Here is a 16,502-nt window from a genome sequence, read left to right on the forward strand (position 1 = left end):
GGATGAGATGTGGCTACATCCTGGCCATATTTTGGCCATATCTCTTGTGTGATAAATGTGTCATATTTGATGATCGATGTAGTAGATCGAATTGATCAATGGATCTTGTAAAAACATATGAGCAGAATTGAGATCTTGTGAAACGTTCCGTGTTAAACAGATTCCAAGTATGGCCAATATTTGCAGTCAAATGCGGAGATAATATTTGTAAAGTCTGAAGCCAAGGCCTGGTCGTTTCCAAAACTATTGACATTTGACTGAAGTTCATGTGGCAGTTCGATCAACTTGATTTGACTCACACGACAATCAAATAGAAGAAGCCAATAAGCACGGCAAAAAAATCGATTTCCGATCCATTTTTACCTACATAAAAGTTATTGTCCCATGAAAATGTCGTAATTTGGGAGTTTTAGTTTTACTGATGATTTCGAAGCCAGGATGACGTTATCTTCGTTGTCCTTTTGGGAACAAATGTAGTGTTCCAGTTTGCCCACAAGAGGACAATGTGACTTTACCGGGTTCATTAAGGTTTTGGTTACTTTTTGTTCCCTGCCCACCCAACAATGGTTTTCATTGTCCGACTATTTCGACACTCTGAGGACAGTCTAAATTCTGATCTCTCTCTTGTAACTTTGGAACAAAGGTGTACTGATTCATGGGGATGATTGGAGGGCCACCTCGCTCTTGATTAACTTATGTTCTTGTCACTTTTTACGCGTTCCAACTTGATATGATTCCCAAAGCCTGTCAAAAAGGACGTACATTGTCATCATATCGCATTCTTTGAAGTTTTACCTTGTCTGTTCCTTCAAGGTACAAAAGGCCCCCCAACTGTCACTTGGTACGCCAGACTAAGTCAACAAGCCTATGGAGGGATTCAAGTCGAGCACTTCGGTTACTGATCATGAAAAAGCTCCAAGAACACTAAAGCTGATTTCCACTTTCTCCCAATTCATGCCCTCACTCCAAAGGCGAAGATTATTTGGTGGTTCATCCCTCGGTCTCGGCTTATTCTCTCTATCATGGCTCATCAACCCAAGCATCATCCACCAACACCTCGTGTTGGTTCAGTCCTAAATCGCTTGTCAGGCGGTCCCAAAGTCAAAGACCTGCCAGTGCAAGCTGTGAGTAACTCAATAGCCATCAGGAACAATGGCGATAGAACTAGATCCTCCCGCATTTCTTATGTTGGACCCCACGCCGTTTTGCTTCGTTCGACATGATATCTACGATTCTTTGCACGTGCATGCCAATCCTACCAACCTAGTTTTGTCTGTCGATCATTCCGTAACACTATTTGTGTGCCACGGGATGGGAATGGTTTCGCCATGGGTACACCTTCTGTCAAGTGCACCCGGCTCATCAGTTCGTTTCCCGCTTTTCCTCCTCAGATTATAACGAGTCCGACAACCGACCGTTGATTCCGCTCCAATATCAAGAGGCTGGGGTTCCCATGCCCACTTTGTACAATGGGTCTGGAATGGGTGGCAGGACGGGGAGTGGCGAGGATGCTCGTCCTAAGATGGGTGCCATCCACATGTTCCTTTATAACATGTCGTCCATGTTGGCCGGAGTGGCTGCGGGTTATGATGTCAGGCTTTCCAATGTGACTGCCTTTCACCCTAAGCTCCATCCACAGAGGTGAGTACATCCGTCTCCAATATATGATTTAACGTACGGTCCAAAACGAGGACGCGGCCTTTTATCGAATTTTAAATTCTTGTAAGACCACTCGGGTTTCTTTTGAAGTCGAGAATGGGGACCAAATATGAAACTAAAGGTTCCTAGTACTCTGAAATTTACAAATCACGACAATGAACCTACTTGGAGCTTTTAGCTAAGTATGACTGATATTGAGCTTTACAATTTGTTCTGTGACAGATTAAATCCCGTCAGATATCGTCTTGATTTTCCGACATTAGGCGGTTTTTTGCATAAATATATCTTGAGCCAAGCGTCACCTTTTCCTCCGGCTAAGGACTTCACAAAGCGTGGTTGTCTTTTCCGAGCAAAGAAGAAATTGTTGTAAGGCCAATCTGTCTTGAGCTTGTCTGTGGAATCTTTCTTTTGGACTTCCCCTGATGGTTTTTACTTCCTTGTTTCAGATCATCTTAACTCAGAATCAACGACAATACTAATTCCTATCACTAAAATGAAATGGGAAAGTAAAAACGAATTTAATTGGTCATGGTCCACCTTTAAAGGTGTTCTCATTCAAGGAGAGGACAAGATATCTCTCTGGCCTCGAAGGTGGTGACGTGAAATTTCCATTTTCAATTTAGCCTTCCCATCTTATTGCCATCATCTTGAATGCTTGGCTTGGCTTGGCTCGCATTGTAGTGGTGGTCTCTTTTGGATAGGTGAGGGCTTTTGAATTGCCGCACAAAGCGGCTCTTTCGCTCTCTCCCTCTGGCTCGCTCCGTCTGTCTCAAATATTTGTATAAACTTCTTTCGCCTGTGCTCCCCGTGTTATGGTTTCTTCGAACCACTTAAGCCTCATTCTCCGAACTTCCCTTGGACGTACTCAAATGAGCTCATTTACAAGTGGCGAAGCTACGGTCTATCTAGTTGTTGAATCCTGTTGTGATTTCGATATAATTCCTCAAATTATTCCGAAACGAACGTCAGAAGACGTTCCATGCTGATTCATGAACGGTTCACGGGATCAAAGATCCTGCAATTTTCTGCTAAGCCGAGCCTGATAATTCAGTTCTTTACTTCAAAGTGATGGCTAGTATGCATATCTCTGATGGTTGGTTCTTTCGCCATATCCCAGTCGAGATGCGCCTTTGAGCACATAGTACGAGTGGTGGAATGCTCAGCTTCTATTTTAGATCAGGGAGCTTGGTGGTCCCCAAATGTACCATCACCTTTTTTAGAGCTTACTTGATGCTCCTCATTGTGGACGTCAGGTATAAAGCAAAATCTCGTCTGGATCCTTTTATTGCCTTTCTATGTAAATCTGTCGGTAGGCTAGCCTCTGGATGTAATGTATGAACCATCTCAACCGCTATACCTTTGCTGGTTCTTAAAATCCAATCCTCACATTTCAACACGTGCCATTTTCTCAATGCCCAAGACCTCGGTTTCGTTCAGGCTTTTAAATTTTTGCATATGTTTCTGTTGAAGTATATATGGCTTTATTTTGACCTGGAATGAAGCCTGAGAGAGTATAACTTGAATCGCCATTCTTACTGCCTATTCTAAGAAATCCATACGATTGGTTCCTTGAAATAAATTTGGTACCAGATGATGTGACATTTCAAGTTCAAGTCAAGCCATCATGTAAATCGGTGATTTTTTCACCAACCTCGAACAATGCCAACGAATCCTGAGGCCAGTGTTTTAAAGCCAGAGGTAAACGTTACCCAGAATTAGCTCTGAGTACACGTTACCTCCGAGGTAAGAGCTTTTAGAGACTCAGAAAATCGGTCAAATATCACAAGATTATTTTTATTGTGCCTTAAATATTCTAAAGAAATATTATTGAAGAACCAAAATATTTCAGCACGGCTTCCACATGATATTTAGTGGGGTTTTTTTTTAACAAGTCTTGTTTCAGTACATTCCCACTTTCAAAATGTCAACCACATGTTTCAACTTCAGATGGGTTCTGAGCAGTAGTTTATTTAAACATTGCATCAAAATTCTTTTCATGAGATAGTACGATCTCAAGAGTGTGTACTACACTATTCAGCGTGCCACCTTCAATTTCTTAGTTTCCGATCGAAATACCAAACTCACTTCCAAGTAAATGCGTCACTGTACGTACACTGACGTCCTTCTACTTCGAAGCATTTAAGTAGGCTTGCTTATTTTTTTTGTTTATTTTTTCACGGACTTTCTTTTCTTTAGCTACGCCCCAATTCCAAGTAGTATTGAAATGAAACGTCTTTTGCGGTTTAGACTGAATTTTTGCAAAATTAGCTCTAAAATTTATCGTGGCTGCTTCATATTTCATTTGCCCCCATCTTGAAACATGGGGGTACGACTCGTCTACAGACGTTAAAAATGGGATTGGTACTGTTTGATGGACAAACTCGGTTCCTTTTGTTTTGCATTATCTTAAAAGAAGTGGTGTGCAGATTCATTCATTCCCATTGGAATTAAGAGCTTCAAAATGTACTAAGATGATTGTGATGCCCAACCCTGTAAACGGATTAGAGGAGATATGAACCTCCACAAGCATTGTACAAATGAAAGCTTACCTTTTATTGGCTTGCCGTTAGCAAATGTAAACATCAGGTAATATTGGTAGGACCTTATCATTATTGAGCGTCTGATAAATGGATGTACGTACCCTGTATTGGCATTGTTGGAGAAAACATATTGTGTTCCATATTATCTAATATCCATATAGCGTGGTAAAGGCTTGAAGGAAGATGATCAGTCATTATGTAGGAAAGAACGCATTACACTTGAAAATTACTAGTGATTAGTAATATTTGTGGCAGATATTCCAAAAATGTGACATATCTCAAGAGTATATTACAGTTCATTAAATGTTAAGCAATGATTTTGTTTGTATTTAACCATAATTAGCAGTCTTAAGAATAAAAAGCCCACCTACTCCCGAAACCTGGGTGTAAATAAAATCATTAGATTCATTGAAACCAAATGACCCAAGTACCCAGCCTAGTTGCAAGTGTGCTTTTGAAGAGGAAAAATGGCCACTAACTTACTCACCGAAGATTGGCTGTCTTTAGCCAGAAGTCGTTAACTAAAAATGGACCCCAAAGCACCAGATCCCCCACGTATGTAACAAACCGCCCGGGCCTTCATTAACTTTGACAAGGAATGGTTGTGGCATGAATTGATTCGATGCTCACCGCGGAAAACATTCATAGCCATCGTTCGTTCCAGACCATTGGAGGACGAGGATGATCGGAAATATTGGTTCGGGGATCCCGCCCACCAACAAAAGCAACCCGTGCTCTATCCCCACAACACCTACCATGGACACACACCTCATTACCGCACCCCGTTGGAGAATTTGGACTTCAAACCATTGCGATTCACGGACTCCCCTCAACATTTCTCTCAAGTTGGGAGTACTAATGGAATCCGACGGAAGCCTTCGAATGCCAGTAACGATGGAAACGAGGTAAGATCGCGCGATTGCTCGATTCCACGATTCCACCATTCCACGAGCTTCAAAGAATCATTGACAGATCCATTAGGGACACTTGGTTCAATCGCAAGGCTGAAAAAAAAAATGTTTCAATAGCTATTGGATCCCAAGGGCACATGGGTGTGTATGAAGCGCCAACTAGCGACTTTTTTCACTATTTTTGGAACATGTTGAAAGACGTACAATATCGGCAAATCAATTTGCTTTCTTCTTTTGGTACAAAGCTGTGGATGGAAATTGGAGCCATCGATCAATCAAGAAAATAATTCCTTCTGCAAACCTCCCAACATTGCTCTAAAAAGCCATTCGAAGGCAATAAACAGACCGCAGGTTGACAAAACCAAGCACAATTCGTTCAATTGCAACCTAACAAAATATTGACATTTTAACTACGCTTAAAAATTCGTGTTGATAAAAAGTTTGGAAAAAGTAAAATAGAGAGTAGATGTACATCTAGAACCAACTTTCCAAAGATCAACCTCCCATGGGAGTGTCTGGAAACCAACAAATGTATATGGAGTGATGGAGGCTTATGATTAGCTTAGAGTAAAGGCCAGTAAGAGGTTGATAAGCTCGCTCGAATCCATTCCCAAGGATCTGTCTCTATTTACTTGAGGTACGCTTTACTTCAAAGTCTGACTGACCATGCTAGGTCGAATTGCCGCATAATGCAAAGCTGGGTTTCAAGCCAGAAGTCACCCAATTGAGCGAGTCTTCGAGGTAATTTCAAGACGACATTCGGGTAATGGTTTCTTGGCTAGGAACTCCCAAGAGAGCCTCTGCTTTGTCGACGTAAATGTGGAAGCCAAAGCACACAAAGCGACAACTGGTGGCCATCGACAACAATTAAAACGGCTTTGCCGATATCGCGCGACAACATTAAAACAAACCGATGTCGATGTGATTGTGTCTCATATACGAAATCGAGTTGAATCGTCACTTCTCAAATCAACGATGCCATAAAAAGATATTTAAAATCTCAACAGATTCAAGCGAGACATGCAAATCAAATTTCAAATTAGGTGCAGCTCTCGCTTAACAGTCGCAAAGACTCAATTCTGCATTACGAGGCCAACTTGTGGGGTTTTGATCAACACCTGACAACCATTGTAATTCAAAACAATTATCGGTTTATCCAGTCTCTCCAACTCGTTACCTACTTCTGTGGCAGAATCGGGTCCTTTCTTGCTAAACTTCACATGCTGGATTGCCAAGCCCATTTGCTTGCATATATTCAAGACGCAGCGACAAGGCTTAAAGAAAGAATGCTAAATGCGCCCGTCTTTGTGGAAATCCAGACATCTTGAATAAGTCGACAAAAAGTTGAGCACTTGTGCAATGTCATCTATGACATATCTGATTAATCTTGACAAGTTAAGGTTTATACATCAGCCTTCTGCTAATGTACATTTAAAATAACTATTGTCCTTTACGACCGCTAGAGGCACTGATGTACGGTATTCTTCTGCATTTGTTGCATTGATGAGAGTTTGCGGTCGAATCTATAAACCACTGGAATATGGGGTGGCGTTGTTAAATTCGAGAATCATCATTTCTGATTCTGTTCAACGTACTGATTTTTACTTGAAATGAGACTTGCCCTTGGTAGCTATGACTACATATGTCAAATTTCAGCTCCGTCGAACGACTAGATTAAAATCTATGCCCTATCGAAGCACACACTACCCAACTCGGCACAGAATGGATGAGCTTAGTCCTCTTGTGGTTATTGTTTTCCAGAAGAGGGCAAACTCATTCATTCTGAGCACTGTACAATCATGCTTTGAGAGGGCAAGACTCTGGAACTTGTCGCTCCGCTGAGCTGAAATTTAAGAAAAAAACGTAGTCATAGCAACCTAGAGCAAGTCTCTTTGAATAAAGGACACAATACCATCACTAGAATCAAAAAGATCCATTTTCGACCTTAGCATCCCCTCCATGTACTAGTGGTTCATGCCCCATCTTGGATGACCGAAGTAGGCAACTGAAAATGGCCACAGCTCCCTAGATGGTTGTAATGCTCCCACGATCTTGTGGGGACCAATTCCTTCCTATCCATTAGGCTTGGCAATTTGTCGCCATTATGAACTTGAGGTAAATGAGTTGTTGGACGCTCCGTACGACCAAGTCCAGTATGTACGAGAACGTGGACGGAAATCCAACCCGTTATGCCAAGTGCACAGATTTTTGTAGCACTTCAGGAGAGGCAATCCCATTGGCGTTCGAAGGGATTTTCCGATGGAGCAAGAAGCTCCCAGAACTTACAACTTTGTTGGTGTGTGAAATCGGTTGCCGTTTCTTGCTGCTTTTGTTTTGCGGACCGGAGCTTTGATGAAAAGAAGCGCCTGAGCTCTTGAAAGTCAAAGAAAAACTCCCTCTCACGAGACGAGCGGATTGAAGCAAGAGAGATTGATCCTCGTAGTCGATTCATTATTTGTCTTCCATGTTGTGACTCGACTCGTCATTTAAACAATACCTAAAATTTATACTTCACTCGAGTTCGATTTATCCAAGCCAAATCGTGATTGAGACGAATTCCGGCTAAAACGTCCAAGAAGATCGATATGCCATATTGTACTAGGGCAGTGGGTAGTACTCAATCAATACTATTGGATGACAAGTGTCGTAGTTACGAGATTGGATTCGGATATGCTGGAAATTGTCCATTTACAATACACCCTTGGGGCCAGGGACACGTTTATTCCCCACGTTACTGGACGGACGGGTCTTTTCTGTTGGTCAGGGTTTTCCCCGTTTTTTTCCAATCTACACCTCCTTTTCTTCCAGTCTATTCATGTTCCTAGTAATGTTCTCTGCATGCACCCTATTCGTTACACAAGGACTTTGTTTGTGTGGAAGTCGGGAAGAATCCCAAGATGAAGATTTTTTTCTTCTCTCCTTTCACCTGAGGGAGTTTCTCATGTTGGAACAGCCAACCAGCCTGAGGGCGTTACATTTTAGCTATTTCGTGGAATGGAGTTGAACGGCGTTGTATGCAGTTGATGTGCCAAAAAGGTGGTGGGGGGTTTAAAGATGCTAGCAGATGTTTGCCATGTTGTCGTAACTACACTTAAAAACGGATACTGGAACAAGTTAGTGGACTCGATGTAGTGACCAGCGTCTTGAGTGTTAAGTCGCTATGCAATAAGTGCCGGTCTCTAGCATATTTATCTTATTAGAAACCTTGCTATAGTTGTCAAGGACCAGTATGACTAAGCTGAGGAGCTAGCAAACCTTTGTTATTGTAGGAAAACTACAAGAAAGAGGAAGTCATTAGTACGGGAAAAGGGGAATTGGAACACTGGCTCGAGTAAAGAACAAACTGCTGCTTCTTTCGTCTCAAGGTCTCATCGATCCTCCCAATTCATTGAGACCTTACCATAAATACTATTGAGAAGGGTATCACATGCCTTAGAGCTCTAGGCTTAATGATGACTTGGTATATTTTGTATGTGATAGAATGAATCTAGGTTCCTTTTGAAGCAATGCTCCAAAATGTATTAAGTGAGTACGCTTATTTAAAGAGTCTTGGAGGAACGAAGATGACACATCAAGCTCGTCTGAAAACATTCAGCATTATCAAATTTGTTTCGTGGCTTCTACTTTTTTATCTCTGTGTTTTTGGTTCATACTTCTATTTTTAACATTGTAGTTAAAAAGGCTGTTCAAATTGAGCCGCATTATGGCATCTTGCTCTTCTGTGAGTACGTCAGTAAAAAAACATGGCTTTCAATCTGTCTTGGTCAGGCTTGAGGAAATGCATTAGAATTTCAGGTTGAGGTTCATTCCCAATCCGGCTTGAGATCCTTTGAAAGCATTTGAGATTGATTGTGCAATCATTCAGAGCAATGGACAATTGCCAAAAGTATTGACCTCGCACAACACCACAACGTAACTTTCGGACGAAAATCAATCAGTTAGCAATGCTGATATATTTTAAGAACCATGTCATTGCGTTGAATGGCATATGCAAATGCTCGATCCAAATACGTTTAGCTCAAACGGAGATTGAGAATTCTCGCACTGGTTTTAGATGCATTTGATGACGTTTTAGGAGAGAAGGCATCCAATCAACCCAAATTTGGTCCTTGGGCAGGGTTGCTAAAAGCTTTGGCGCTTTCCTATTTACCATCCGTCTAACATCAGAAGCCAATTGATTTCTTCGAATCCATGAAACCAAACAAAATTCCTCTTGAACTATGTTACGTTGTAATTCAACCGGATGAAAGACTAAGCGAATCCACTGATTCGACTTTTTGAGCAGTGCGAGTATTATCTAGCCGTCCCTTGCTCTTCACAACGTCAAATGTGAAATAAGAAATAGAAAAGAAGGACAGATTCGTGGCGACTCTTGAGACAAGGCGATCTCATATCTGCTCCATTGGGAAATAAGGAACACATCTGAAGCTTGGTGTTCCCAATTTCCGAATAGAAACGAAAACGTAGTAGGAGGGATGCCATAGTACGATGCTTTGGTCACATTTTTTCGAGTGGTTTTGCCATTTTCCAATAGTTCAAGTCTGAGTGTAGCACTGTAGTCAAAATAAGGCCGTAGTGCGTATGGTTATCTCGATGTTTTTTGACTTGTGGCTCTGGCTTCAATTGCTTCCTGCTCGGAAGTGCCGTCAGGCCTTTTGCTGGAAGCGTCGAAAAAGTATTGGTTTGGACGAGAAATGCGTGTTTTTATACTCTCATTTTCAACGTGGAAACCTTTGAAACTGGTCACTCAAACGTGCTCGACTCGATCGAATAGTGATCCGTCGAGATTAGCTTTAGTCCGCTCGTTTTCCCATGGTTCTTGACTGAGTGGGTATGTTGGCTGATAACTCGCTCAATACTCACTCCACTATCTGTGGGTCACGTCTGTTGTCTTACGATAAAGTTGGATGAAACTGAAAGAAAAGCTCTCCCTAAGGATCGTCGTCGTTCAACCATGTGGGAAAGAAGGTCTGAAAGTGATAGGCTGTCCCATTTCGAGCCTTTGTCTTCGTTTCAAATCTCGAATGGGATCTGTTCGTTGATTTTTGTCAGATGCTAGACGAAGATGAGTGAAGATTACGTTCGCCTTTTTGGCTTGACTTTCGCACGATTTGCTCAACTAATAACGTTTTCGGCACCGTATGATCAATACAAACAATGAATGAGCACTCGAATCGGAGGAGTTGATTGGATCTCAGGCAAGTCTAGATTGGAACATGGAACATTTGTCCACACTAGCCTGATAATATGGCCCTGTCACACGGAGGGAAGAAGATGCTTACTCAGACAATCCTGAGGAAGTTTTAAAGATTTATTCTTCCTCACAATGTCACCCCCAACAATCGATTGTAAAAAAGTAAAGCAATCTCGAAAATGGAATTTCCTTTGGCTGAGCTTGTAGGCGTCCACCATGACGACAAAAATCTGGTGTTTGGCCTTTGGCAATCTGTTGAGTAGTAGATATGCTGTGGTGGTTGGTGGTTGGCACCGTTTTCTCAAGGGGGAAGTTGGAACAGATAAATGTTGGTGAGGTTTTGAATTTCCTTGACGTGTCGTCCTCTTAACTTTGTGAATGGTCCTCGTTGGACAGAGATAGATGTGGACACACAGTCACTCAGTCGAGAGACCCTTACTTGCCCATGTTCCAAGCCCATTACTTCAAATGGCTTGCAGATAAGACTGCATTATGATGCCGAACAGAGACTCTATAGAGTTTTTGAAGTAGCTCAAGAATAAACTGTGGAATGAACACTAGAGATACGCGTCAAGTTGCAAATGAAGAAGAGAAAAAAATGCAAAACCAGAGGGGTTTGATTTTTTATTTGTAAACCATTTCTAAGCTTTGACATTCTATTGATTTTTTGCCTCATTTTGAAATACTAAACCCGAATTACTAAGGAAATGAGAAATAGATTATGAACTCTCTCAACTGTGAAGCTTTAGAGGCAGGTAAATAATTCTGACATTGTAACCTTTATCTTGGTCATGAAAAGACAAGCATTGGGATGACGAAATGCTCTTTCCTTCGCGTCAAATAATCGAGCCTCTTATTTTTGCTTACTGTTATCTGGTATTTTGGGGGCAGTTTTTTGCTCCTTAAGGATATGTCAATTCGTGAGATAAAATGAAAGCAAGTTTAGCAAAAAATGAAGGATTGAAAAATAATCGCCATTGACTCGCTTTATGTTATGTATATCTTCTTAAAACTGGATGTGTACAACGCAGGAACCTGGAGGAGCTGTTTGCCATTTTGAAGGGAAGCAAATCAAAATCTACCACCACTAGTTGAACCCACAAGAGCAAAAAAATGTCGCAAGAAAATAATTCCGCGCATCCCTATTGTTATTGCTCTCCATTCTAGTTCCATTCAGGATTGGGAAGTCTGTCCAGAGTCCTATTACCATCAAAATGGAACTTTGTAGATCCTTTTCCCGAATCATAGCTCGTTTGAGTAGCGTGGAAGAAGACCAACTTTTGTTTCAAAGTTGTTTTTCGTCAGAGGGAGAGAGAGAGAGAGAGTGAGGTTTGTCAGGACTGAAAACTAATCAAATCCATCGCTATCGAACTCATTCTGGTTTCAGCTCTCATATTCAATCTCGAGACTGACTCAGTCCTATGAAAAGGTTGGCGTGTTGATCCTAATGAGTTAGTTTGGTGATGGTTGGATCCAAGACCTCTAAAAGCATGGACAAGACCATGTCAGAGCCATGTTATGAGAACATTTTGAACATTGAAAGAAAATCCTAAAAATAAATTCAAAAAGATATCTTCATCAATTCCATTGATTATGATTTACCCTGAAGTGTGTCTTGGAGTTCAATTTATGCAAACCTAGTGACTCTCATCACTTGCTGCTTTTATGAGCTCCACATCTCATTTGTCTTTCAATTGTCAAAAAAAGCTACTAAAATATCAAGATACCGATATGATCCATACTTCAAGACGTTCTTGTTTTCATGAGTTCCACATCTTACTTCTCTTTCAATTGTCAAAAAAGTAACTAAAATATAAAAATACCAATGTGATCCATACTTGAAGACGTTCTTGTTTTGATCCGAACGACAAGCAAAATTGCCAAGCCTTCAGATGACCTTGTTTGGGATCTTTCTGTCAAGCTTTCAAAGAACTCTCTCAGCCAAGCCTCCTAAAGACACCGTAGCATTTGACAGAAATCAACCTCGCTCTTGGACAGATATCAGGCTAGCCCCTTAGCCACTTGTCAAAGTCAATCAGTCAAAAGAAACACGTCATTAGAAGCCCTCTCCTCTGTCTTACAGGTGGTCCAATATCCGCCCCCTCCACCCGTGGCCACAGGTCCTGGACTGGATCGGCCGTTGTTCACGCCTAGTCCGGATTACGGTGAGATTGGGTATTCGAGGGCCCGGAAGTACTACCATGACCAAATGGAGGACTCGAAGATTTATCAATCACCCACCATAGCCAACAATCGCACCTACGGGTAAGAAATCAAAATGAGACTTTTCATTTGTAGACGTTTAGTGGGGGATTTGGACCAAATGTGGAAAGAGTTTTAGACAAGATCCGAGATGAATGTAGGGGTTTATGTCTCCAGAGATTAACGAATTGACTCAGACTTGGTGTCTAAAATGAGACGTAAAAAAGACTTCACGTGGTGATAGTTAGAATAAGACGTTTATTCAAGTCGTCGCTCCAAAAAGCAAAGCATTACAATTGAATTTTTCTTCTTTCGAAGCATTACCGAAACATGCCAAGTATACAAGTTCATCAAGCCAACTCGTCTAAACTTCCGGTGTTTCAGACCCAGTTTTGGGTTGAAAATGGGCCAGGTTCCTCCATTCAAGTCATATTAGCTTTTAAGTTTGATTAATGGGTTTTCTCGCACTTGGGCTTTGATGAGTGCTTGCTTGCCTCCATGAAGTAGAGCTTCTCACACGCACACATGAGTTCATTATCCACGCATTCATCGTGCGAGTGCGTGTTGTGTTGTGATCGAAGTGTCTGAATAGAAGTAATAGCAAAAAAGAACTTATTTGGAGATACATGATGGGTTCAATACTATTCCCACAAAATACGCTCGCGTGCGTCCAACCATATATGTATAGTAAACAGAAAGAGAGAGTGTAGCACGGTGTGAGGAACAGTATTAAATTTGACTATTCCATTTTGTTCCAAGTCTCCCTTTCCATTTGGGTTTCGGCCTTTCCTTTGGCTGGATGTCGAGGGGAAGAGCCGAGATGAGCCTTCCGGATAAATTTAGATTTATGGCTCAGTATATCTGAATGTGTGTGTGTGTATTTGCATTCCAGTCTAACGGAGGACCCTGCTCGACGGAAAGATTCCATTGACCGGGTTTTGGATGGGTCCCTAACGCCGTCCCTGGTCAGAGCAAACATGGATCCACTCGGTTCGGCGACCAGGCATAACAGTAGCAACAACCATTCCGGAACAACTAATAATTTATATGATTCTGGCCCTCCCAGGTAATGGCTTGAATCCTTCTTTCTGGGCTCTGCATAGTTATTCGATTTCGTATTCTGTCGGCATTCGTCCCTTCCCAGTAGATATCAAGAGAGAGAGGAGGCCTTGCTTGATTTGTTAAGCACGTGGGGTTAAGTTCAAAGTTCTGCCGGGGACAGACACCCTCAGGCAGAAACTGCACACTACGTAGTACACATTGCACGATGACTTACGCGACACTCTTTGAGAAACCAGAAATGGGGAGGGTTGAGCTCACGTCACCTTTTACTGTACGTGGAGAAAGTGAGAGACGTGTGATGCCTTTGCTAGTTTCCTCGCTGTACAAATGTCTGCCGACATATTCACGATGAAGTTTTTTTTCAAAGAATGGCCTTTGTTGATAATGCCTGGTATATCTAGAGAGAGTTCGTCTGCGTACCTCAAGAAAGTTGTTTGGTAGAACTAGGAACGTTTAGAATTTTGAACGAGAGCGGGCGAAATAGAAATTGTTTGTCAGGATCAGAACACGCGCTTTTTATGGCTTGAGCATCAGGAAATCCTAAAGTTTTCACCCAATTCTCTAGCTTTTGATTGGTAAACAGTTTTGAGTACAGTGGATTTGACTCTTTTCTTGCCAGATATATATGGCTTCCTGGCCTGCCTTGTGTACTTCAATGAAATGCTCATAATTAGAGGGCGGATTTGAAAATTTTTGACGTAGAAAATATGTTTTCATATAAATTGATGTTGAGAAAAACTTCTTTCTCGACTATTTATTAAAATTCCACTTTTATCCTCACTTTTGACATAGAAAAGCACTTTTTCACTAACATAACATAGCCGCTATTATATATATTCAAGGAAATCTGATTGAGCCTGTTGCTTCTGCTATATCTTAAAAATTTCGGGTAGATAATACGAAGATGACTAAACCATCTATATTATCATCTCTACAATGCAAGCTCCAACACAATTGGACAAAATAATTTGACTGAAGCCTGGATTACAAATTAAAACATGTAAACGTGCCTAGAACATTTTTAAATCATGCTCTTCAGAGCTGAAAATATAATTAAATGACATTTAAAGTGTGATTGTAATGGAATTAATTTAAAAAATAATTGTAGCTCCACTACAAAAAAAGGAATTTTAATCAAATACATTTTCACCCGATAAAATTACGATCAGTTGCATTTAGAAACTCCTGAGTAAACCTTGCATTAATGTCTCAAAGGAAAAAAGATGCAAAAGTCAGGAAAATTTTCTAGGTTGAAAGCTGTTAAGGAAGCCCCTAAAAAGGGACAATTGGTCAAAAGATCCATGACTACCACCAAACAAAGGATTCCGTACCACAATCGCTCGTTTCGAAATTCGCCAAAAACTCTCTCCCCCAAATTCTGCGCATTAACCCATCCATGGATGGCAAGAAGCAAAATATATTTCTAATATTTGAAATAGAGGGGGGAGGGGAGTGACCTTTTCTTTGATCTTGATGACATTACTTGTTCAAAGTTCCGGTGTAATTGTCTGCATGTCTCAATGTTTTAGCCAAAAAACGAAACGAAGCTTAATGGCCAAACCTTTACGTCAAAACATGGAAGCAATATCTTTTTTTTTAAAGGCCAACAGGTGCAGCGAATTGCACTCACCGTAGGTCTCCATCATGTCATGTGTCCTTGGAAGTGGCAGAATTACTGTAAATAGGACTTTCGTTTTATGTTTTGTTCTAAGCACGTATTGTACACACGCCAGTGCTATTTATATCCTTACGAATTCTTCAACCACTAGATATAGTGGAATCATGCCATTCCATTTGCAATAATCCTGAGTGTCCTTTCAAGGTGCCCTTACTCCTTACGTAGCGCCCAGTGTACTGGCCCTCCCTTGATCAACTATTTTTGCCCTTTTTAGAACGGCTCGATATGCCACGACCGCCGCGGCTGCGGGCCTACCCGCCAATCCTCATCAAACTGGCCATCGACGCTCTGCCTCGAATACTTCCATGCCCAATGCCATGTTTACCTCTGGTCTCCGAATGACCAGCCTCGATCCAGACGACCAGGATCTTTCTTGGGGCTCGACGTCCGGTGACTACGATTCTCGTCTTCCAATGATGCAATTGGGTGCTGCCGCCAACTTGTCAGGGGGCCCCTCCGCCCCAGGGAGCATTCATAGTGCGGCCCCCCCAACTCGACGGCTTTCTCGGCAAAACTCGTATGGTTCCTCGTGCGGCATCATGCCTTCGGAAATGGAACGCCCTCAAACCCTGGAGCTTCCCATGACTCCTCGCACCCCACTTCGCTCTTCCTTGAAGAAGACTGGTTATTCGTATCAAACCCCCGGGAGCACCTCATCTGGCCGAAACTGGTCCTCGGGGGGTGGGGGCGGTGGCGGAGGAGGATCATCCTCTGGCAATGGCACCCCCACCCAACCTACGCCCCCCGACTCATTGTCAGAAGAGACTTTTGCCAAGTCAGATTCAGGCTTCATCTCAACCAATCGGGTGCGCTTCAGTCCTTCTCCTTTTGAGAAAGGTGTGTATGTGACCGATTGGAGCCCCACCCACGCTGAACCCTCTGCTCAAGCACCACTCCCACTTCACGGATCCTCCCATCACGCCCCGCTGTCCCGCCACCATCGGCCTGGTGGCGGCGGCAGTAGTTCCAGTGGGACCGCGTCAGCTTCTGGGGGCGCCACTCATTACGTCACCGACACAGATCTCCATCGAGATTTCAACTTCTATTCCAAGTCATAGTTACTACTATCCCAGTATCAACCACAGATCTGAAACACCATGATATCGTGCCGCCTCAAAAGAAGTATGCCATAATTTATTTTCCGATTGTCAACCAACCACATGACAAAGTGAACGTTAATAAACTTAACCCAAGTCTCAATTCGGTTCGTTTTTGGCTCTGATCTCGTCTCTTGTTTCCCAAATCTCGCCCTTTAC

The 16,502-nt window shown here is 42.1% G+C and overlaps 1 protein-coding gene across 5 annotated transcripts in view; it reads left to right on the plus strand.

Moving 5' to 3' along the window:
* LOC131883234 (mitogen-activated protein kinase kinase kinase 10-like) overlaps window positions 1-16,446 on the plus strand; it is a 34,516-nt gene extending 18,070 nt beyond the window's left edge. For 3 of the 5 annotated variants that reach the window (XM_059230653.1, XM_059230655.1, XM_059230656.1), the window contains 6 exons: window positions 972-1,124; window positions 1,392-1,641; window positions 4,864-5,104; window positions 12,388-12,569; window positions 13,399-13,572; window positions 15,461-16,446. In XM_059230653.1, the coding sequence (XP_059086636.1) occupies window positions 972-1,124; window positions 1,392-1,641; window positions 4,864-5,104; window positions 12,388-12,569; window positions 13,399-13,572; window positions 15,461-16,304 (1,844 nt within the window). In that variant the 3' untranslated portion in view covers window positions 16,305-16,446. The remainder of the gene's footprint in view (window positions 1-971; window positions 1,125-1,391; window positions 1,642-4,863; window positions 5,105-12,387; window positions 12,570-13,398; window positions 13,573-15,460) is intronic. The other 2 variants (XM_059230658.1, XM_059230657.1) reach the window with 2 other exon arrangements.
* The last annotated feature ends 56 nt before the right edge of the window (window positions 16,447-16,502 follow it).

The sequence above is a fragment of the Tigriopus californicus genome, chromosome 7 (genome assembly GCF_007210705.1).
Source record: "Tigriopus californicus strain San Diego chromosome 7, Tcal_SD_v2.1, whole genome shotgun sequence".
In the NCBI taxonomy this organism is placed as follows: Eukaryota; Metazoa; Arthropoda; class Copepoda; order Harpacticoida; family Harpacticidae; genus Tigriopus; species Tigriopus californicus.